Genomic DNA, 23,172 nt, shown 5'->3' with positions numbered 1-23,172 from the left:
TGAATTCAAGATCTTTTTCAAGTACCCCTTTATTTCTCTCTTCTGTACTTCTCGAAATGTTATCTGTTTTCTTTAGCCCCCAGTAATAGTATTTATCGTGCCCTAAATGGGCCTTTGTGGCTCCCAGTCCTCTAGCCTGGATCTCCACCTCCCTGCTTCGCCTTTGGAAGGTGTGACCTGTTCTTGGCTCCTCTTGACTTCCACCTTCTCTGATGATCTTTTCAGCCTTCTGCAAACTCTAGGAACATCCTCCTCTTAGAAACCCCAGCCCTTGCTACAGTATAACTCTTTGGGTGTAGCATGTGTGTGCGTACATGCCTGTGCATACAGGCTTATAATGTTTCTTCATAAATGTGTATATGTTCTTTTTTCATGAGCAAGATTATGAGGTATTGATGGGTCTCTTTTAGTATTTTATATACATCTTTATGACTCTCACAATTACGCTGCACAATTCCTTCCTCTATAGATTCTTGTTTCCTCATCTGTTACCCATAAACGTTCAAAAAATCTTACATGCTGCTCCAAGCCAAAGCCCTCCTAGGTTCCCTTTTGCCACATATTGATCCTGGGATGAATGGCAGCTGGTCCCCTGGGCCTTGCATTCCTCCACTGCTCTTCTCTTACCTCCCCTGAGCTGGCTCCTCTTCTTAGCCAGATGGACCACCCTTTAGGCTCCACGAATGCCTTACATTTCCTGTTTCCATGGCAACATACATGCCATCTTTTCCAACACACTGTCCCATCTCTCTTTCCTAAATCATGATTCCCCAACCTCAGGGAAGCCCTTATGCCACAGGCTCTTCTAGATTGTCTCTTCCACGTCTCTAGTCATTTTAAAGTCTAGGAATAATAATATGTTAGCTAGCTTTATTGAGAACTTTCTATACACCAGACACGGTATAGCCATGTTATTTGCATGATCTCACTTATTTCTCACAGCCTAGAAGATAGGGACACTGCCTGCAGTGTATTTATCACATTTCACTTCTTATGGAACAATATTTATGACTAGTTATTGTCAGATGTTCTTATTGTCTACATGTGGATTTGCCCACTCTGACAAGTAGCCAATACCCTTTATTTCCAGCTTTATTCCAAGCATGCTGCTAGGTTTCTCCCCAGGGCATAAGTGAGATTGTGCTTTGGGAAAGCAAACTTGTTTAAATCTCTTCCCCCAAAAATTGTAGCTATAAGATAATTCTGCACATACATACTCTGCAGAAATGATTTTTTGGTTATTCGGGTTTTGGATTCTACATGTTTATGCTGTTTTCCTTCAACCGTAGACGGTACCTTTGTGCATTCTTGTCTCCTCCATCAGACTGTAAACTTAGATGCAGAAGCTTATTCTACACCTTCTGTTCATATTTTAAATTTCCAATTGCCAAATTAATAAATGATAAAATCGCTAATACAAATTTTTCTACATAGAATATTTTAATTAATTAGTTGAATTAATTTTGTATTAACTTCTGCTTTACTTTTCTCTTTTCTCATTTTTCAGGAAATCATTTGCCAGAAGAATACTGTGAGTATTTTACTTAACCCTTCCAGAAACTTTTTTATCTTTTCTTTTCCAGCTGATCTCTGGTATATTTTCCAATTCTACAATTATTAATTTCTATTTCTTTTTTTCCTCTTTAGGATTTCTAACATATCAATATAAATATGGGTTATTTTACATAAATATTCCTTTATAGTGAAACTTTATACTAATGGGAGATGACACTGATACCTGTTTTCTTCTGTATGTTTTAGAAAAAAATTTCTGTACTATATTCAATTTTGTGTAATTATGAGTGTTACTAAAGCAGCTTATATACATACGCTGATACACACACATATGTATATGTATGTCTATCTGTATATACACATATATATATATACCTATGTCTATATATACACTGTATATATACACTATATATACAAATTACAAATATACATATACACATATATACACATGTACACACACACATATGGAGATTTGTATCGATATATTGATATATACATACCTCTATCATCTTTACATTGGTACTGACTTAAGTTCCTAAGTCCTTTTTTTCTTTTATAATATCATACACATTCTATTCTTTTTTTTAATTAAATTTATTTATTTTTTATTTACTTTTGGCTGCATTGGGTCTTCATTGCTGCCCACGGCCTTTCTCTAGCTGTGGCAAGCGAGGGCTACTCCTCATTGTGGTGCGTGGGCTTTTCATTGCGATGGCTTCTCCTGTTGCAGAGCGTGGGCTCTAGGTGCGCGGGCTTCAGTAGTTGTGGCACACGGGCTCAGTAGTTGTGGCTTGTGGGCTCTAGAGCACAGGCTCAGTAGTTATGGCGCACGGGCTTAGTTGCTCCGCGTCATGTGGGATCTTCCCGGACCAGGGCTCAAACCCGTGTCCCCTGCATTGGCAGGCAGATTCTTAACCACTGCGCCACCAGGGAAGTTCAAGTTCCTAAGTCTTGTAGACCACACTTTAAGACCTTTGAAACCACACTGCAAAGTTCTTACCCTCCACACAGAATTAAACAAAAGTTAAAAAGTGATAAAAATAAATTTAAGTGCATGAAAGATAATTATAATATATTCTGAAATCAGCCTTGTTATGCCAGTGGTTTTTCATTTTGGAAGGTAAGCCAGTATTTAAAACCTTAAAGAATGTATCTCTGAAACTTAGAGTGGAAATAACATACTACATAAAGATCTGCACGTGATTCCATTTAAGATGAGGATAAGATTAAAAGTACAACGGGTAAATTTCCCTTAGATTGGAAATTTAAGAGATAAAGATTTAAGAAATTTAAGAGTTCAGATCAGAGACTCATTGCCGCATAAATAATGTTGCCATGATAAACTCATTCTTCACATCTCAACAGGAAATGAACAATTACTGCTTCATGCATCAATTCAGTGTAACAGATTTTGTGAAGCAAATGTTGATGGAACATGAACTGTGTGCCAGGTTTTGGGCTTGGTGCCACAAGAGACTCACTGTGAAGGCTGAAAGTAGAGACAACCCATTCATAACTGTCCCAGGAGACAACAACTTAGAAGTGCCAGAGTCTCGCTAGGGGAGAAGGTCAAGCAAATAAGCAAACAAACAAATTAGAAATTAACATAAGGTAGTGTGCCAAAGAGTGGGCGCCCCTTCCCTCAAGTGGGGATGGAACGTCTTTCAGAGGTGGTGGCATTTACCTGAATGGCAGGGAAGAGCTAATCATGCCCCGTGATGTGTTGGATGTGTGGGGAAGCAGGTTTATAAGTGGACCCTATACTGCACGTTATGAACAAGTCACCCATTGACTTGAGTAAGCTGCTGTGTTTCCGGTGCTGGGTGTCCTTCTCAAAAGTTGAGTGTTTTTTTTTGTGTTTTTTTTTTTTTTATAATAGTGTTTACTTTTACTTGTTGACAGTTTGCTTTATTTATTTATTTATTTTTGGCTGTGGTGGGTCTTCGTTTCCGTGCGAGGGCTTTCTCTCATTGTGGCAAGCGGGGGCCGCTCTTCATCGCGGTGCGCGGGCCTCTCACTGTCGCGGCCTCTCTTGCTGCGGAGCACAGGCTCCGGACGCACAGGCTCAGTAATTGTGGCTCACGGGCCCAGTTGCTCCGCGGCATGTGGGATCTTCCCAGACCAGGGCTCGAACCCGTGTCCCCTGCATCGGCAGGCAGATTCTCAACCACTGCGCCACCAGGGAAGCCCAAAAGTTGAGTGTTTTGAGCTTATATTTCAATATGTTTGACTGCTGAGAGCATATCTTCCCAGAAGCTTAATTCATTTTCCATACATACTTATGTTCACCTTTATGTAACCTTTAAAAATTGAAAAACAGAACTGGCATTATTATTTTTTAAAACAAAAGCAGTGAAGATAATCGGAGAGAATACATTTAGATTTTGAGCTGTGTGTTTTTATAGCCATGAAAACAAGCATGGGCCGGAGAGATCAGCCTTGTTATTTTATGATCATGCCTTAGTATTTTGAAATGTAAAGAAATGTGCTGTGGTCTTTCTTTTTCAAGAAGTAGGTTTAAATATTTTAGAATTAGTATCTTATTAATAAAAGACAGTTGTTTCACCTGAAATGTCTTTTCTTGATCACACAGTCATTGTTTTTATTTGCTTTGGATTATTAGTTATTTCAAACTCGGGGTTTGGTAGCAATCTGTAAATAGAAATTGCAGTAATGATATTTCTAAGTTATATGTGAGCCAGCTTGGGAAATAAATGTTCCCTTATTATTAGTGTTCATCATTTTGAAAAAGTGCTTTTCTCAGCAGCTGTTATCTTTTTAAAAAAACACGAAGGGTGGGAGGGAGATGCAAGAGGGAGGAGGTATGGGGATATATGTATACATGTAGCTGATTCACTCTGTTATACAGCAGAAACTAACACAGCATTGTAAAGCAATTATACTCCAATAAAGATGTTAAAATAAATAAATAAATTAATTTAAAAAATACAATCTGAAGTCCACACCCCACTCCCCGCTCCCTGCACGCACACTTTCTCTCCACTGCATGCTCACTGGGCTGGCTCTCAGCTCAGGCCTAGAAGCATCCATGTGCCTCCTGCTGTTTACTGCTCTCCCCCTTTTTTGGCCATAAACAATGGGACATTGAAAAAAAATATTGCCTTAGAAACATAGGGAAGAGACTCCAAAAAGAGCAGTGAGGCCAGGAACTTGGGAAAGCCTTAGCATGCTGAATACCTTCAACAAGGATTCTGAAACCTCATCCCATGGGGTTTGAAGACAGTTTCAGGAATCTCATTTCCTCTGCTGTTTGCATGACTCTCATTTCCTCTCTTTACCCACCTACTGCTCAACACACACCCAGACATCTGATAGTCATCCTCTCCCAGAATTAGTTTTACACAGATGCATTGTTCCCCAATATCCAGTCTTTCAGTAATAATGTGTCCTGGTTCATGTCTTATACACAGATACACATGATATTAAGGCTTCTGAGGTTACAGAACTTTATCCAGCAGCAGAAGAAACTCTAATAGTGCTTTTCTGGTTTATTGGCTTCTCATCTGTTTGTCCTTATTTTGTGACTTAGAAGATTCAGAGCCTTTCTTTGTAATTTCGAGTCCAAGTGCTTATCTAAAATAAGAGTATTTGATTCTGTTGCTCTTTTATATAGCTCCCTCATAGTTTAAGCTCCAGAAACTTTGAAAAGCAATCTCTTGATATACTTGCCTTTCTTTTCTGTTTAGACAGTGGCTTGGGTAAAAGGATTAAAATGGTGGACCTGCTGTGGGATCTTGGTAACATTTTAGTGGCAGGATATGCTTATTTTTCCTCTTCCCCACTAGTCTTCCAATTATTGGTCCATGAAGGAGAACTTGCAAAAGGAACAATTTAATGTGCTTGATTTAAAAAGCAAATCTCAACCTTTGGAGGTTCTTCTCGCACTTTAAATGGAAGTAATGTCCAGTTTCTGCTTCATCACCTGAAATACAAGTGCCTCAAAGAATAACACGTTCATAAATAATTAAACCTAGCCGTAAGGGCATTTGACACTTCTCATCTGTTTGCTACGAGGCAGTAACTTGGCTCATGCAGGGGTCCGTGCAAGGTGACCTGAGGCAAAGAGGTTGATGTTCCGCAGGTCAAGGCCAGGTGAGAGGGTGCCCAGCCCCCAAGCCATAATGGCAGGCCCTCTGGAGAAGGAGTTCCTGGCCTGGAGTCCCAGACACATCACAGCCCAGCTGTGTGACCTTGCCAAGCCTCACCTGTAAAATGGAGACAAGATCCCCTCCCTCAGTGGGCTGTTGTGCATATACGGCCATTCATTCCCTGACACTACCAAGGCGAATAAATGTTAGCTCTCATTTGTTTAGTTCGAAGGATAAGAGAAGTGATGCATCGTTCTCTGTAATTCTGACATGGAACAAATAATTTGGGCTTCTGGACTCCCTACAACAGTGATAAATAGAGTTTTCCACCCATCTCATTCTAGTTTTCAGCCCCCTGCTTTTTGCTTTCTCTCTGGATTTTTCTCTTAGAGGTCTCTCCCGTTTCCTCAGATTCAGCCATGCCAAAGAATTACCAGGTCTGTATTTTGGCTTGAAACTCTTTTACATTCCAATCACACGTGTCCAACTCTGTTTTGGACATTATCCCTTTAGATGTCCTGTTCCCCTTAAATCCCAACCTTTCAAAAGTATGCATGTCACCCTACCCACCCCAAATCAAATCTCACCCACTTGAAGTTCTTCTCATATTTTAACTGGAAGTCAGGCTCTGTGTATGATTTGTTACCTGGTACATATCAAGTGCACCCGAGTGTAATCTGTTCATAAATAATTAAGTCTGGTTTCTGAATTCTTGCTTTTTGTTAAGGATCCAACTTTTCTTTAAGGAGCCCCATTTACAACTGTAGAGTCGCCTTTGATGCCTTCCTCTTCCTCTCTCTCAATATCTGTAATCGGCTGGCTGGTCTCGAGGATTCTTTCTTCTTGATGTCAAGTGCACATGTCCACTGTTGCTGCTGCCAATCTGGTCATGCTTTGTAGCTTCCCACCTAATTTCCTTAAATCTCGTTTCTTTTTCTTTCAGTTGTTTCCATTTTCTGGCCAGACTGTCAAAATGCACAACTTTGTTTATGTCTTCTTTCCTGCTCTGAATCCTTCCATGATTCCCACTGCCCAGCATACAGAGTTTGAAACCCTTATCTATTCACTTCTCCTTCCCTGAGCCCTAAGCTCTGGTCGAGACTCGCTTACTCAGGGGTGTCCAGTTCAATTTCTCCTTTATACTTCCCACCTCCACTTTTGTTTGCACTAGTGCACCCTCACTTGGCATCATCAGGAGCGGACAGAAGGCGGTGCTGAGTGAGCGGAGAGTGGCACAGGCTGAGGCTGGAGAAAGAGAGGCAGCATTTGGATAGTCAAGCCCTTGTAGGCTACAGTGACCTGTTTTATCTTCATGCCAGGAGCAAGCGAGGGGGCTTGAAGCACCTGAGGGAAGTCATCTGATATAGGTTGTTGAAAGATCACTTTGACAGCTGGGTAGAAAATAGATTGATGGGCAAGAAGAGAAGCAGAGAGCCCAGCTAAAAGCCAATTACAATGGCTTGGGCCAGGTATGTTGGTGGCATGGTCTGCAGTGTTGGCAGAGAAGATGGAGGGAAATGGACCAATACGAGGTGGAATAGACAGGACTTTGATAGGCTATGGAAGGAAATGGAAGCATCAAGGATAACTTCAGGGTCTCTAGATTTAGTAACTGGGACACTAATGGAGCCACGACTGCGATAGAGCAGCCTGGAGGGGAGCAGCTTATTCTGGCATCACTCACACGTTGCTGTCACGTGGGCAGCCCTGAAATGTTAGCTCTTATCATTTCCATGTATTTATGCTGTGTCTCTCTGACTAAAGTTTAAGTTCCCTGAAGGCCAAAGGCTGTGTTTTAAGCTACCCTGTTTTACCTACAGCGTATATCATTTTGCCTTAGCCATGAGAAATGGTGAATAAATATTTAGTCAGTTGATAGAAACTGTGCCATACTTTTTTTGGATCATCTGTAAGTCCTAATTATTTGAAGTAAGGAATTAAAGAAAGTGGAAGAGATGCCATTTTCATAGGTCATTAAATAGGAAATGAGGTTTTTTTAAAATTTACCTTCACATTCAGGATTATTATTTAAAAGTAGGATTTAGGGGTACATCAGTGTGGAGTCTGCAGGCCAGCTCACCACCTTCTGGCGCCTCCTCTTTCCACAGCTGTGCACTGGGAACTACACATTTATTCCTTACATGATAACTCCACATAACAAGGTCTACTGCTGCGATAGCAGCTTCATGAAGGGCTTGACAGAGCTCATGCAGCCGAACTTTGAGCTGCTCCTTGGACCCATCTGCTTACCTCTTGTGGATCGTTTCATTCAGCTTTTGAAGGTGGCACAAGCAAGTTCCAGGTAAAGTCTAGTCATGCTATTTGGTGGTGATAATGAAGTGTTCATCTACTTCATTTATTTGTGCAACTTATATGTTTCTTACATGCAGTACTCAACCAAGAACCAGGGATAAGTATATAATACCCTCTACGTGGATAAAATAGATGCTGCCTAGTCCACCTCTTGCATTTTGTCCACTTTATTCAGAGGAGAACAGCTTGAAATCAGAAAAAAAAAAAAAGAAAAAGACTGTTAACTGTGTTGCAGTAACGGTAGAACTAAAAATATGTTCAAAGTACAGAAATATTATCTGAATAAATGTCCAGAGACTTTTAGTGTAAGGACAAGAACTCTCTAAAAATTGCTGAAAGCACTATTATAGTTTAGTTAAGAGCAGTCATTTAGGCTGATAAATGATGATGCTGGATCAGAAGGAAAATGTTATATTGTGTTCAAATCACAGGCACACCTAATTTATTTAGAACAATTTCTACTCAAAACAGTAAAATGAAAAATAAAGTTTTAGCATTTTAAGTGGTACACTGCAGGGTCTTGGAAAATTCATTATCATGGAGTGTCTTTACATTTAATTCTTACTAAAGCAAGGCAGAGTTTTTAAATAATACCAGATAGATAAGGTGTTCATTCTGTGCATCTTAACGAACTGAAAGGTACGAATGCTGCAGGTGTCATTCGTTTCCTTATAAGATCATTGCTTTTCATTGAAATCCTTTTTAATATTAACTCTAAAAAATGTGTGTTTTCCCACCAGCCAGTATTTCCGGGAATCTATACTCAATGATATCAGGAAAGCTCGTAACTTATACACTGGTAAAGAATTGGCAGCTGAATTGGCAAGAATTCGACAGCGAGTGGATAATATTGAAGTCCTGACAGCAGATATTGTCATAAATCTGTTACTTTCCTACAGAGATATCCAGGTGAGAAGCTGCTCAAAGTCACGTCTTTGTCATGTAGCACGTTGGAGGAATGAGGGAGTGTTAATATCCAGTTTTAGTTAGCTATTAAGTCATTCATGTCACTACATGTAATTTTTTATTGACTCTCCTAAGCTTTCCATCCAGAGATTTTATGATAAATGAAACAGACTCATATAAGTTAACGATCAGTGATTGTGAAAGACTTGTACGGTAAAGGTCTGACTTTTTCCTCCAAAAGAACAAAAAGAAAAATTTGCATGCATAGCTAATCTGCAGACATCCTGTTCTATTCCATTAGCCTCTGGCACACCCATCAGTCAATAAGTGAAAGCTTTGTTTTGGCAAATAGCAGAAATTTTTAGAGCTTTCCAGACGTATCTCTTACTCCTGGAGTTTGTGTTGCTTGAAATTGATAGTGCTGGGTCTAACTAGATAGAAGTATGAAATGTGCAATTGATTAATTATAAAAATAACTTTAAAAATATATAAAGTAAAGCATGAACATGCAATATTATTTTTATTGGGATGTCTTAAAATTTTTAAATTGCGGTAAGTAGAATGAAATCCTCTCTGAGTTGGGGATTTGCTATTGGATTTTTACAGTAAAGTTTAAGCGACTTCTGGTTTCTATTCCCAACCTTTCAGGCCCAAGTAAAGCTTCATGTGGACAACAAAGATTCACATACGTGGAAAAAGTGTGGCACTTAGGATTCCATGACTAGAGAGCTTACTTGTGTTGAAACGGAATAGTTTTGTTACTTATAACAGAAGTTCAATTAGTTGTTCCATGTCCTTGATATTTTGGAAACTATTTCCCTGAAAGTAATTGATAAGACCCTGCATACCAGGAATCTGGCTCCAGGGAGAAGTAAACCACCCATATTTAGACAATGTAGCATTACCATGTTAGATGGTTTATTGTTTTTTAGGTCAGATGTGGTAACTCAATATTTCTAATGTTTTATCTATATAATCCAAACCCCTTACTTAAACAAACAAACAAACAGTTTCTTCTTGGTTTTAGATTCTTCAAAGTATTCCATGGGTTCTAGTTCTTTTTTTTAATGCCCTTCTCAGATTCAGGTAGCTGGTTGGCCAAAGGCATTTCATTGTCAGGACTTTCTCCCAATGGTTTAATTCTATGTTATTCTCGTCTTGTTTAAAAGGACTATGATTCTATTGTGAAGCTGGTAGAGACTTTAGAAAAGCTGCCAACCTTTGATTTGGCCTCCCATCACCATGTGAAGTTTCATTATGCATTTGCACTGAATAGGTAAGAAGAAAAAGTTTCCATCCACAGTGTGCTAACATATTATTTTTTAACCTCCATATTCTTTCTATGGTATGTTTTTGCTATAGCCGTGCAACCACTCCCTATTAGAATGTAATGTTAATATTTCTACTTCAACCATGTAAAATATAGGAAGCATGCATTCTGATTTTTTCTGACTTTTTTGTCAGTAAAAAAATGTCCCTCAATGCTTGTATATTTAAATTCTAAAAATTCTTTTTCTTCTCTGTCAAAATTTGCATTTGCTATTTATATATTTTTTAGGATTTTTTAAATTCCATGGATATGATGTTATCTTTAAATATACTCAACACCAAATGATTATTTACACAAAAAGTAACTAGAGTAGGGATAGTTATATCTAGGTGAACATATTCCTAACCAAAGAATATGTTCGCTGGGATTGCCCTGAACATACTTGGTTATACTTAAAACTCTGTAGGCCACATTTTAGGTCATGTGTCCATGAATCTTCTAGGACCAGGACTAACACTGCTGCTTCCAGTCCTGCCTCCACGCCTTCTGTTGGCATCATGGCTGGCACCTACCTCAGTGCCACTTTCTACCCAGAGTCACCATGGAGGATCATCCCTGCGCTGGCCATAGAGAGGCCTAGAGCACTGAACTGTCCAAAACTTAGTTGTGCTGTTCTCTACCATGGCGGAGAGTTGAATATGTGTGTAATTACTACAACTGGAGAGAATGATAAAAAGAAAAAGGGAGGGGACCTCACATCTATCATTCATTTGCCATGAAGGCTTAATTAGTTTACCGATGAGAAACTGAAGAGGTGGAGTAAGCATATCATAAAACTGGGGCTCAAACCCAGATCTAGCTCATGCTGGTATTTCTGTTCTTCATCACTAGATTCTCCTGCCTTTGTCTCCAAAGAAAAGTCAGCATGCTCTTCAACCAGAGATTGTGTGTTTCCTTTTTTATCTACCCAAACTCTAGAAATTGCTAACTTTATCAGTACATGTATAATGAAAGTCTATTTTATCTCCCCATTTATTAAACATCTTTTTCTTTAGATTTGGGAGAGTGAGATGAAACCTCCAGAGATTATCTGTTCCAACTGGTTTTCAAATAAATCCTTTTTTTTTTTTTTTTTTTTTTTTTTTTTTTTTTGCGGTACGCGGACCTCTCACTGTTGTGGCCTCTCCCGCTGCGGAGCACAGGCTCCGGACGCGCAGGCTCAGCGGCCATGGCTCACGGGCCCAGCTGCTCCGTGGCATGTGGGATCTTCCTGGACTGGGGCATGAACCTGTGTCCCCTGCATCGGCAGGCGGACTCTCAACCACCGCGCCACCAGGGAAGCCCCAAATAAATCCTTTTTGAGAGGTGAAATGAAAGACAGAATGAAATATATTCTATATTGAAATGAAAAATGAAAGTCCATAGAGCCTCTTATATTTTCCTTTATCCTTATTTTGTCTCTGTCTTTCCTAAAATAGAATAGAATGAAATGATAAATGTATTTGTATGCAGCATTATTCTAAACTCAAGGTATTTAGTACAAAGTGTAAAAAGGCATTTCACGCACAGAAAGATTTAAAATAGTAGTTGAGAATACAAATAACTCTTTTTATATAACAGTTTTATTGAAATATAATTCATATACCATACAATTTTATTTAAAGTGTACTATGATTCAATGGATTTTTTTTTTTTTTTAAATTTATTTATTTTATTTTTGGCTGTATTGGGTCTTCGTTTCTGTGCGAGGGCTTTCTCTAGTTGCGGGGAGCGGGGGCCACTCTTCATCGCGGTGCGCAGGCCTCTCACTGTCGCGGCCTCTCTTGTTGTGGAGCACAGGCTCCAGATGCGCAGGCTCAGTAGCTGTGGCTCACGGGCTTAGTTGCTCCGCGGCATGTGGGATCTTCCTAGACCAGGGCTCGAACCTGTGTCCCCTGCATTAGCAGGCAGATTCTCAACCACTGTGCCACCAGGGAAGCCCGATTCAATGGATTTTAGTGTATTAACAGAGTTGTGTGACCATGAACACCAAGACTTTTAAAACATTTGTATCACCACCAAAAAAAGCCCCCTCCCCATTAGCAGTCACCCTCCCATTTCCTCTCAAATCCCCCAGACCTAGGCAACCACAAATCTACTTTCTGTCTCCATAGATTTGCCTACTCTGGACATTTCATATGATGAGCTCATACAACATGTAGTCTTTGTGACTGGCTTCCTTCACTTAACACAATGCTTTCAATGTTCAAGAAATAATTCTTAAGAGAATTTTAATCTTTGAGAACAATCTATACGTACTCACTGATTTTAAAATGAGCTATATAAAACAGCTTCCTTAGATAATCAATTGGTCATGTGTAGAAAATAAGTGACTCTTGGGTTAAAGTTGGATTGTTGGTATTGTCTGTGAATTCGTTTGCTCAGTGTTTCGGAGTAAAAGCCATTGAAACCTATAGCATCAGGGTTTTGTTTTTGTTTGGATTCCTTGACTCTGCCCCATTCAAGGCCACAGACTGCATTCCTAATCTCACTCCATCAACTTAAATTTGCACAGAGACTGCAGGGACATTGGAAGGACTATGGATGGATAAGCACAAATCTATCACCATTAGCAGAAAAGCAACTCAAAAGAAATCCTTGTTAAATGCAGTAGACATGCAATAGGATAAAAAGATTTACAGAAGACTCTCAAAATATAATTGTTGTTTTTATCTTGCCAAACTTCACTAATGTGAATCAATATATTAAATAGAGTTTTAAAAAGATAATTGGCCTAAACTGCTTCTGTAATCTATACTGAAACAATGATGTTTCCCTCCTCTACCTTAGGAGAAATCTCCCTGGAGATAGAGCAAAAGCTCTTGACATTATGATTCCCCTGGTGCAAAGTGAAGGGCAAGTTGCCTCAGATATGTATTGCCTCGTTGGTCGAATCTACAAAGATATGTTTTTGGACTCTAATTTCATGGATTCTGAAAGTAGAGACCATGGAACTTCTTGGTAAGTGCACAGGAAAAGATACTTGATAAATCCATAACATAAAAAATTGTTTGCAAATGAGTGTTAAATTATTGTTATTATCCTTTTGATTGTGTATTATGAAATAAATCTCACAATTTATAGCTTTAGTAAATAATTTTGTTGGAATTCATTTAATAAGGCAGAGTAAAATGGGATAGATTGGTTGAAAAGATAATGATTTAAGAAAAAAGAATTTTAAAAGATATTATAAAGTATAATACAATAAAAACATAATTTGGGGGAAAATTCAGGAGACATGAAAGAAGACCTGAATGGAAAAATATACCAAGTTTGTGGATGAGAAGACTTGATATTTTAAAGATGTTAATTCTCCACAGCAGGGCTTTTCATGTAATTCAACAAATTGATTCTAAAATTTATTTGAAAAACTAAAGGGCCAAGAATGAGCAAAGCAATTTTGGAGAACAAGGTGGAGGGACTTGCTCTCCCAGATAACAAGACATACTATAACAATGTAATAATTAAGATGTTGCAGTATGAGTGCAAGCATAGACAAATAAAACACTGGAACCGAAGAGAGAGGCTGGAACAGACTGAGATGTATAGATTTGAGACTAGATTTATGACGTGGTATGCTTCATGAGCCAGAGTGGAAAGAATACACTCTTCAGGAATGGTACTGGGAAAATTTGTTTATCTGCTTGTAAAATAAAAACGAATCCCTAGTCTAACCCATGCACAGAAAATAAAATCCAAGTGAATTAAAGATCAAAATTAAAAAAAAAAAACCTTTAGAAAAAATATTTTTAGAATAAAATATACAAACTGAATTTATGACTTTGGGGTAAGAAAGAATTTCTTAAACAAGGTATTTTTAATACCATAAACCATAAAAGATTGGGAAAACTAGAGTCCACTAAAATTTGCATCTGCTCATCAAGGTTCTGTCTTTTGGAAAGAGTAGGTTCTATCGCACTGATCGTCCTGCCAATAACAATTATAAACATTGGAAAAACACTTAAAAAAAAAGTTTGAGAGCACCGAAGAGTGACTAAAGATAGTAAGAAACTGAAGAGTTTTAGATCTTTAGATGAAGGGTACCACATTAGATAAGATCCATTTTTAAATGCTTTTTCCTTTGGGGGAGCTCTCTGATCTGCAGGCACAGGGCGGTTAGAACTTAAGATGAAAATCATAGTTTCACTGGTTGGAGGAGTTAGTCTGAGGCTGCCAGAGTGCCTGGAAATTGAGTGATAGACCCCCTAAATGAAGGAGCCACAGAGAGAGCCCAAAATATAAGTATAAACTGCCCTTCCATTCTTGGCTGACCCCTGACATGTGCACATGTGGGGTAAAACTCAAAGGAGTCCAGCAGAAAATAGCAGCCAGAAGGCTGGAGCTGAACAGAGATTTCAGCAGTTGTGTAATGCAGAAGAGACAGAGTTTGGAGTTTGAACCTCACCAAGTCAGAGGGGCTTGGGTAAACAGTTTGAGCTTTCCACTGAAACTCCAGAAGGTCCAAGGCTTCAGAATAAAAAAACTACATCCCAGGACTAAGGAAAATTAAGAGGAAAACCAAAACAGAGCCACCCTAATAAAACCTAAAACCAAGACTCCACATGAACAAGGTGAACTGCCAGTGATTTATTTGTGTGTTGGAACAAAATTCCACACTCTTAAGAGGAAGATAACAGAATCCAAACTCTCTACAACATATCATCCAAAGTGTCTACTACACCATCAGAAGCTACTAGATTTGTGAAGAGATAGGAAAGTATGATCCATAGTAAAAAAAAAAAAAATCGGTCAATAGAAGTAGACCCACAGACAACAAAGATTTTGGAATTAGCAGAGACGGATATTAAAATAACAATGATAAATATGTTGACGAGACTACTGAAAAAGATGGATATTATGGGTGAAAATATGAAGAATTATAGGAGATAAATGTAAACTGGAGAAGAACCAAATGGAAATTCTAGAACTGAAAATATAGTATTCAAAGTCAAAATTCCATCCAATGGGATTAATAAATAGGACACAATACAAGAAAGGATCAATAAACTTGAAAACAGGTGATTAGAAATCATTCAAACTGAAACAGAGAAAAGAAAAAGATTGAGAAATAAATTAATGGTCTCAGTGACCTGTGGAATAGCATTGAGCATTCTAACATACATTATTGGAGTCTGAGAAGTAGAGAAGAGAGGTGATATATCAGGAAAAATATTTGAATAATTAGTGACTAAATATTAACCAAATCTGATCAAGCAAACAAACAAACAAACAAAAACAGCCCACAGATCTAGGAGGCTCAGCAAAAACCCAAGCAGGGTAAATACAAAGAAGACCATTCCTCAGCACCTCATAGTCAAATTCCCGTAAAACAAAACTAAAGAACATATCATAAATGCAGCCAGGAAAAAAGATACATTATATTCAAGGGAAAGAGTGAGTTCTGACTTTTAATCAGAAGGAAGCCAAAGACAATGGAATAACATCTTTAAAGTACTTAAAGCAGAAAACAGTCAACCAAGAATTCTCTACCCAGTGATAATGTCTTTCAAAAGTGAAATAAGGATATTTCTTGATAAATAAAAACTGAGATAATTTGTTGCCAGCAGACCTTTACTACAAAAAATGTTAAAGGAAAATCTTTAGGTTGAAGGGAAGTGATACCAGATGGAAACATGGATCTGTTAGAAGGCATGTAGAGCGCTGGAAATGGTAAAAATATTTATGAATACATAGAGAAGATATCATCAACAAAGTAAAAAAATAAACCACAGGCAGAGAGCAATGCATGTAACCAATATGGGATTTATATTCAATACATATAAATAACTCCTAAAAATACTTAAGAAAGAAAGAAAAAAGATTAAAAATGGGCATAGGAGAAGAACAGATCACTCACAAAAGAGGAATCACAAATGGCCAACAAACATATTTTTTAAAAAATACGAAAAATGCTGTACCTACAAGCTAAAACAGACATACCATTTTACACTATGAAGATTAACAAAAATTTATGAATTTGACATTGTCAGTTGTTGGCAAAGATGTTTGAGAAATGGGAGTCCTAGTCCACTGCTGGTTGTGGCAGAAAATCTTACGACTACTTAAAGATTTTGGTATTATCAAGGAAAGTTGACAGTTAGCCTTCCCTAGGTCCAGCAGATCTACTCCTAGTTTATACCCTAGAGAGATTCTTGAAGTTTCTCTACATAAAAGTTAAAACATAAAAAAAAAGAATCTTAAAAGAGTTGAGCAAAATAACCAAATGGCAGGATACATAGAGTATGATTTCGTCTATAGAAACTTTAAAAACAGTCATACACATCTAGTAAAAGTAGAGACGCATGAATGTACATCATAAATTCCCAATTCAGTAGAATAGTTACCAGTGGGGAAGGAGTAAAAAGGTATCATGAAATGCTTCACACGCAGCTGCAAGAATATTTAAAACATTTTATTTCTTAAGTCGAGTGGTGGGTATGTCAGTGGGAAGTGTTGCTTATATTATCCTTCTGTACTTTTTAGTATTTCTAAAACGTTCCCCAAAGAGTGCCTGATTTAAAAAAAATATTAGAGGTTGACTTACAGAAAGAGACAAACACCACATGATATCATTTATATGTGGAATGTAAAGCATGACACACAGGAACCCATCTACAAAACAGAAACTGACTCACAGATGTAGAGAACTGACTTGTGGTTGCCAAGGGAGAGGGGGTTGGGGAAGGGATGGATTTGGAGTTTGGGGTTAGCAGATGTAATTATATATGGAATGGATAAACAACAAGGTCCTACTGTGTAGCACAGGGAACTATATTCAATATCGTATGATAAATCATAATGGAAAAGAATATAAAAAAGAACATATATATACATGTATAACAATCACTTTTCTGCACAGCAGAAATTAACACAACATTGTAAATCAACTATACTTCAATTTTAAAAAAAAAAAGGAGGTTGACTTAGTTCAGGTGTTCCTCAATGATAGCATAACTTTTTTAAAATTGTGAAACAGAAATCTTAACGTTTCAAAATCTTGTATCACCTTAGCAGTTTAATGGTGGCCTGAAATTGGGATAATAAGTTATAATAAGGGAGGAAAACTTCCTAGATTTTCATTGACGGCTTTGGTTTGGACTTTTAAGTTTGTATTATAAATTGTTACTGCAATTCAGAGAGTTTTACCGTTTCTCTTAACCGATTTTTTCCCTGATGTTATAAAAGAGAAATGTAACTATGCAACCTTTCTATTACCAGAAGATTTCCACTTTTAGAAGATTCTTAATTGTAGGAGAATTAGAATCTGATATTTGGAAGCACTGTGCTGGTATAAATGCTTTGATTTGGCAGTGATAATGAAATGCGTAGGTAATCTTTAAAAGCCTGATTTTCATGGTCAGCAGATTCAAATGGAAAACATCTTATGAAGTTAATGTGCATCGTGCACAGGAATAAAATAGAAGTGTTTCCCCATTTGAAAAACCAAACAATTTAGACTACTGAGAGCTTTCAAGGTCACATAAAGTTCAATAAAGGAGCACAAGTTTTTTTTTTTTTGGTTGTGTTTTTGTTTTAACTTTCTAGACTTCCCAATTCTGGCTCCTTTTCAATGGTTCCCATTTAGCTGAGGAACATTAACTACATTAACTGTCTCTCAAAAGATCTTTGTGGGGCTTCCCTGGTGGCGCAGTGGTTGAGAGTCGGCCTGCCGATGCAGGGGACACGGGTTCGTGCCCCGGTCCGGGAGGATCCCGTGGGCCGTGGCCGCTGGGCCTGCGCGTCTGGAGCCTGTGCTCCGCAACGGGAGAGGCCGCAGCAGTGAGAGGTCCGCGTACCGCAAAAAAAAAAAAAAGTTTTCAGGTCAAATTGAAGATGTCAGTTTTTTATGATTTCATTTTAAGCTATTCATTAATTTTCTTTTAAAAAATTTATTTTATTTATTTATTTTTGGCTGTGTTGGGTCTTCGTTGTTGCGCGGGCTTTATCTAGTTCCGGTGAGCGGGGGGCCACCCCCCACTGCGGTGTGCGGGCGTCTCATTGTGGTGGCCTCTCTTGCCACAGAGCCGGGCTCTAGGCACGTGGGCTCAGTAGTTGTGGCACACGGGTTCTAGAGCACAGGCTCAGTGGTTGTGGCACACGGGCTCAGCTACTCTGCAGCACGCGGGATCCTCCTGGACCAGGGCTCAAACCTGTGTCCCCTGCATTGGCAGGCAGACTCTCAACCACTGCGCCACCAGGGAAGCCCTCATTAATTTTCTAGTAAGAACAGGGAAAGCAGTTAGAAATCAAAGCTTTTTCATGGGAAGAGCCTTAGGAGTTGACCTGGGTGTGTCACTCACTGATTTATCGAGTAATATAAGAATGTCACTTCTACTGTAGATTATCTGTCTATAACCTGCCATTATTATCATTATATCCATTTGTCCTACAGGTCGTTAAGAACAATTCCCCCCTATTTTAAAATGGGTGTTTTTTCATGCCCTCACACTTGTAAAGCCACTTCAGTATTTCTTAGTGTTTCAATCCAACTCCCACAGTCCTGCAAACACACTCATTCGTGTTGGTGTGTTGGCATCATCTGTAACCTCCCTTTCTGTTAGAACTGAGAAGTAAAAGCACGTTGTCAAGGTGCTGACCTAAGAGGGCATTACCAAGGATATTAGGCATCTGGCCAGACTTACCCAGGATTATGCATTTCCTGAGTCCCAGAGAGTTGTTGCAACTGACCTTTTTTAACCCATAATCCTCTGAGCTTTCACTCATCAAGTGCCACGATGGGATAAGGAGTGAGTGGCAGGCAGTCAGTCCCTAAAGCTTCTTTCCATGGACAGTTTCCATAGCCTGAATCATTTTCTGTTGGCTTGAATGGACAGTCATCTACTGAGCATGGGAAGTTTAGGATAAGAGCTTCAACTCAATAGAAAAAGAGCCCCAAGCAGTTGGGATTACAATGGCACATAGAACTCTTTCTTGAAATTTCCCTTCTTTTGTTTTTTAATTTATTTTATTTTAATTTATTTATTATTTTTGGCAGTGTTGGGTCTTCATTGCTGAGTGCGGGCTTTCTCTAGTTGCGGCAAGCGGGGGCTACTCTTCATTGTGGTGCGCGGGCTTCCCGCTGCGGTGGCTTCTCTTGTCATGGAGCACGGGCTCTAGAGCGCGCAGGCCTCAGCAGATGTGGTGCGTGGGCTCAGTAGTTGTGGCTCGTGGGCTCTAGAGTGCAGGCTCGGCAGTTGTGGTGCACGGGCTTAGTTTCTCCACGGCACATGGGATCTTCCCAGACCAGGGCTGGAACCCGTGTCCCCTGCACTGGCAGGCAGACCCCCAACCACTGCGCCACAAAGAAAGTCCTGAAATTTCCCTTTTTAACATCTTTAATGAGTTTACTGTTCCTGACTTACACCACAGGGAGAAAGCTTGACACTCCTCTGAGCATTCATTGTGTTTGATATGAGTACTATTATCAGGGCACTTTTTTACTTCTAGGGAGGTCTTCTAATGCAGGTCTATTTTCTGAGAGGTTTACTTGGGATTCAGAATGCAAAAATACGAAAAAAGTTTCTGGCTTAGATTTTTTTTAAGTTTGGAGAATAGTAATATGTTGTAGAACAAACTTTACTTGTTGAAGCTTATCTGGGACAGAGGGTGAGTGGTTTAAAGGAACACATCCTGCTGATTTAAGTATAAAAAAAGAGTAGTTTTCTAACATTTGATGTTTTTCATTGTCACTTCCTTAGTTATTTTTGGTCACTGAAGCTCTTGCGGATGGCTAAAATAATGCTAATTTTTTTCTGTATGTAAGTTTTGGGGGTTTGTGTGTGTGTGTGTGTGTGTGTGTGTGTGTGTGTTTGTGGTATGCGGGCCTTTCACCACTGTGGCCTATCCCGTTGCGGAGCACAGGCTCCGGACGCGCAGGCTCAGCGGCCATGGCTCACGGGCCCAGCCGCCCCGCGGCATGTGGGATCTTCCTGGACCTGGGCACGAACCCGCGTCCCCTGCATCGGCAGGCGGACTCTCAACCACTGCGCCACCAGGGAAGCCCTGTATGTAAGTTTTTAGAATCCAGGTTAAGGTATGAAAAATACCTTTTTGATCTTCAGGTAACTAAACTGAGTTTGACTTTTAGTTATTAAACGGTTGTAGCTTTTTTATCATGGCTTGTCAATATAAAGTTAAATATAAGTTAAAGAAAGCAGCAATGGTACCCGTCACAAGTGCTGGTTTGAGGATGTTTGGGGCTACTATAGAATCAAGAGCAAGGTCGGGACTTTCCTGGTGGTCCGGTGGTTAGGACTCAGCTTCCACTGCAGGGGGCGTGGGTTCGAGCCCCTGTAGGGGAACCAAGATCCCACATGCTGCAAGTTGCAGCCAAAAAAAAAAAAAGAGCAAGGCAAGAGAGTGAAGCTGGGAGGATAGCCAGCTTTCAAAGGAAATATTGTGACCCAAGAGCCTAGATTTACATCCTAAAAAAACGCAAGAAACAAAACCCACAGAGCTTCTGAAGTGACAGACTGAAATGGAATGACCCAAGGCAGTGTTATGGACCATGACTTGGAGGTCATGGAAGGTTCATTGCCAAGATTATCTCTACAACTTCTTTTTTAACCTAATCTGAAAGAGAAATAACCACAAAGTAGTTATGCTGAATTCATATGTAGAATGACTTACTGAGAACATTTTGATATATGCAGTATTTGTTGAATACGTAGAAATAATAATCAATCCCTTAAACATTAGAGTTCACATAAGGTTTTTGTATATGTTATTAACCACTTGGAGGCTTAACACACCTTGTAAAGTAGGCAAGGCTGACATTTTTCTTTCCATTTTACAGCTAAGGCAAGTGAAACTCAAAGAACTCAAGTGAATTTCTTGATGTTTTGTGATTAATAAAATTTCAAGTACAATTTTTTCAGATCCAGTGTTGTTTTTACTACATCCTAGGCTCATTTTCCTGGAATTTCTAGGAACAAACATTCCTAGGAATATCTGTACTGTTTTGTTGAGGAGGCCTGGACTTTTGGGAGACGGGCATGAAATAAATCTTGACTCAGTACTTGGAAGCAGTGTGATCTTAGGCAAATTACTTAACCTTTAGGAAATTCAGTTTTCTTATTTGAAAAATAAGAATAATACCTACCTAGATGAATTAGAAATGTTCTTAGCATCCTAAAAGTAGCCGAATACCTTACTCCAATGGGCTTAAGCAATAAGAAAATGTAATTTCTAAAACATGAAGTCCAGAAATAGGGCTGGGTCTGGTTAAGTTGAGTCGGCAGCTTAAAAATGTCAGCTAAGTCTGTTTCCTTGTTATTGCTATGGGTGGCTCTGCCCTCAGTCTGGCCTTCTTAGAGTTGCAAGGGGCTGTGGCCATTTCCGGTATCAATCTAACTTAGCTATGCCAGGTCTGAGACGGGAGAAAAGGAGGCCATCACTTTTTGTATCTTTTCCTTAGGACTAAGAAAACACTCATAAAAATCTACCCCACACTTTCCTTACATTTCTTTATGCTTCTAGTATTTCATCATCACCGCAGCACTACACAAGTCACTAGCAAGGAAGATGGCATTATTACAAATGGTTTAAACTCATCACTTTAGGAGGAATAGATGCTCTGTTTGAGAGATTAAATGAAGCAACATATGTTCAAGTCCTGGAATTTAGTAGGCCCTTAGAGTTATATCCTTAGTATATAATATGAGAAAATATTTTGTATTTCTTTATATAATGTTATATTTATCCATGTTCAAACTGGACATTGACTAGATTAATGGATATTGATTAGATTCCTTTTTCCCAAAATATGCCTGAGTTTCCTTTCTCTTATTTCTGGATCTAGTTGAACATTTTAACTAATGAGGGAAAAGAGAGTCTGTATACTTTGTACATAGGACTTGCTAGAATTTCATATATCAGTACCACAGCTGTCATGGGGTCACTGGGATAGGCACTGATTGCTTGAAATCATATTTGGTTTTAGAGATCATGGTATTCTTGAGAGGAGATAGGAAGTCATTTTCAGAATTTTGAAAGGGAATTAGGTGCCTATACTGTATTAGCATAATCATGTCTCCCTGTTGTAATGCCAAAAAAGATCCATAGCCAGGAAATTAAAAGCATTAAGTCTGTTTTTAGCATTAACACGTTCATTTTTCCATAGTAACTTGGGAAAGAACAGACAGCTTTGCCTTATCAACTAATTTTCTTTTACGTCAGTGACAGTGCTATTCAAACAGTATTGCGTGCCTAGTAACTGTTTAGTTTTTACATGATTAATGGGGTTGGCTTTACTTTGGAAGAGTTATGTAACAAACCAATTGACATACAAATAAAGACAAATGTCAATTTTCCATTTGCCAGATTAGCCCCCCCTTTTTTTTTCTTGGCTTTGAGATATCTTTCTCTGTGTTATCTCTATTTCTACCACCCTCTTCCCCCCTCCCAGAGTTTTATCTCACCATTATTTCACTGACATTTTTGTTTAGTCCTTGGTTGTCTCTATAAGTGAGTTTCCAAATTTTGGATGATTTTTATCCTTAGAGCACAAAACCTGAAGAGTTCTTCGTAACTCAGCGTGACACCCAGCTCATTGGTGTCCAGATGTAGATGGCTCTTAAGGGACCAGCAATTCCAGGATGACCTGGAGACTTGGGTAAAACATAGAGTGTGTCCATGATTGCTCTGTAAACAAGTGCCCTGGTGCATTGCTCTCATGCCTTGACCTTGATTTAATATGGGATTCAACAGATGACAGATTGCGTGAAGCTCTGTTGTGGCATGATCAAGTCGAAGTCCAAGAATGGTCATATTTAATAAGTCACTGTGGAGGTTTTCTAATTGTGGCTAATGAGCATTATGCACCTAAGGAGAGAAACTAAGGCTTGCTTTCTGTAACCCAGTCGTCAGAGGGATGAGTGAGAGAACTAGATGTTTGCCAGGCATTAGGATGAAAAGGAAGGAGCATTTGGAAGAATAGGGGTGATTTCACTTAGTGAACCAAAGCAATTGTTTCCAGGCCTGGCTGGATATCAGAATTGCTTGGGGAGTTTTTCAACTATA

The 23,172-nt window shown here is 39.0% G+C and overlaps 1 protein-coding gene across 3 annotated transcripts in view; it reads left to right on the top strand.

Annotated features, from left to right (window-relative positions):
• Window positions 1-23,172, top strand: part of MAP3K5 (mitogen-activated protein kinase kinase kinase 5) — a 227,742-nt gene that overhangs the window by 86,926 nt on the left and 117,644 nt on the right. For all 3 annotated transcript variants that reach the window (XM_081251030.1, XM_081251029.1, XM_081251031.1), the window contains exons 3-7: window positions 1,508-1,531; window positions 7,733-7,926; window positions 8,678-8,846; window positions 10,013-10,119; window positions 12,943-13,113. In XM_081251030.1, coding sequence (XP_081107156.1) covers window positions 1,508-1,531; window positions 7,733-7,926; window positions 8,678-8,846; window positions 10,013-10,119; window positions 12,943-13,113 — 665 coding nt within the window. The remainder of the gene's footprint in view (window positions 1-1,507; window positions 1,532-7,732; window positions 7,927-8,677; window positions 8,847-10,012; window positions 10,120-12,942; window positions 13,114-23,172) is intronic.

This window comes from Mesoplodon bidens (genome assembly GCF_964165515.1).
Source record: "Mesoplodon bidens genome assembly, chromosome: 12".
Taxonomy (NCBI): Eukaryota; Metazoa; Chordata; class Mammalia; order Artiodactyla; family Ziphiidae; genus Mesoplodon; species Mesoplodon bidens.
The sequence above is the reverse complement of the archived record's forward strand: the minus strand, read 5'-3'. Positions and strand labels throughout refer to the sequence as shown.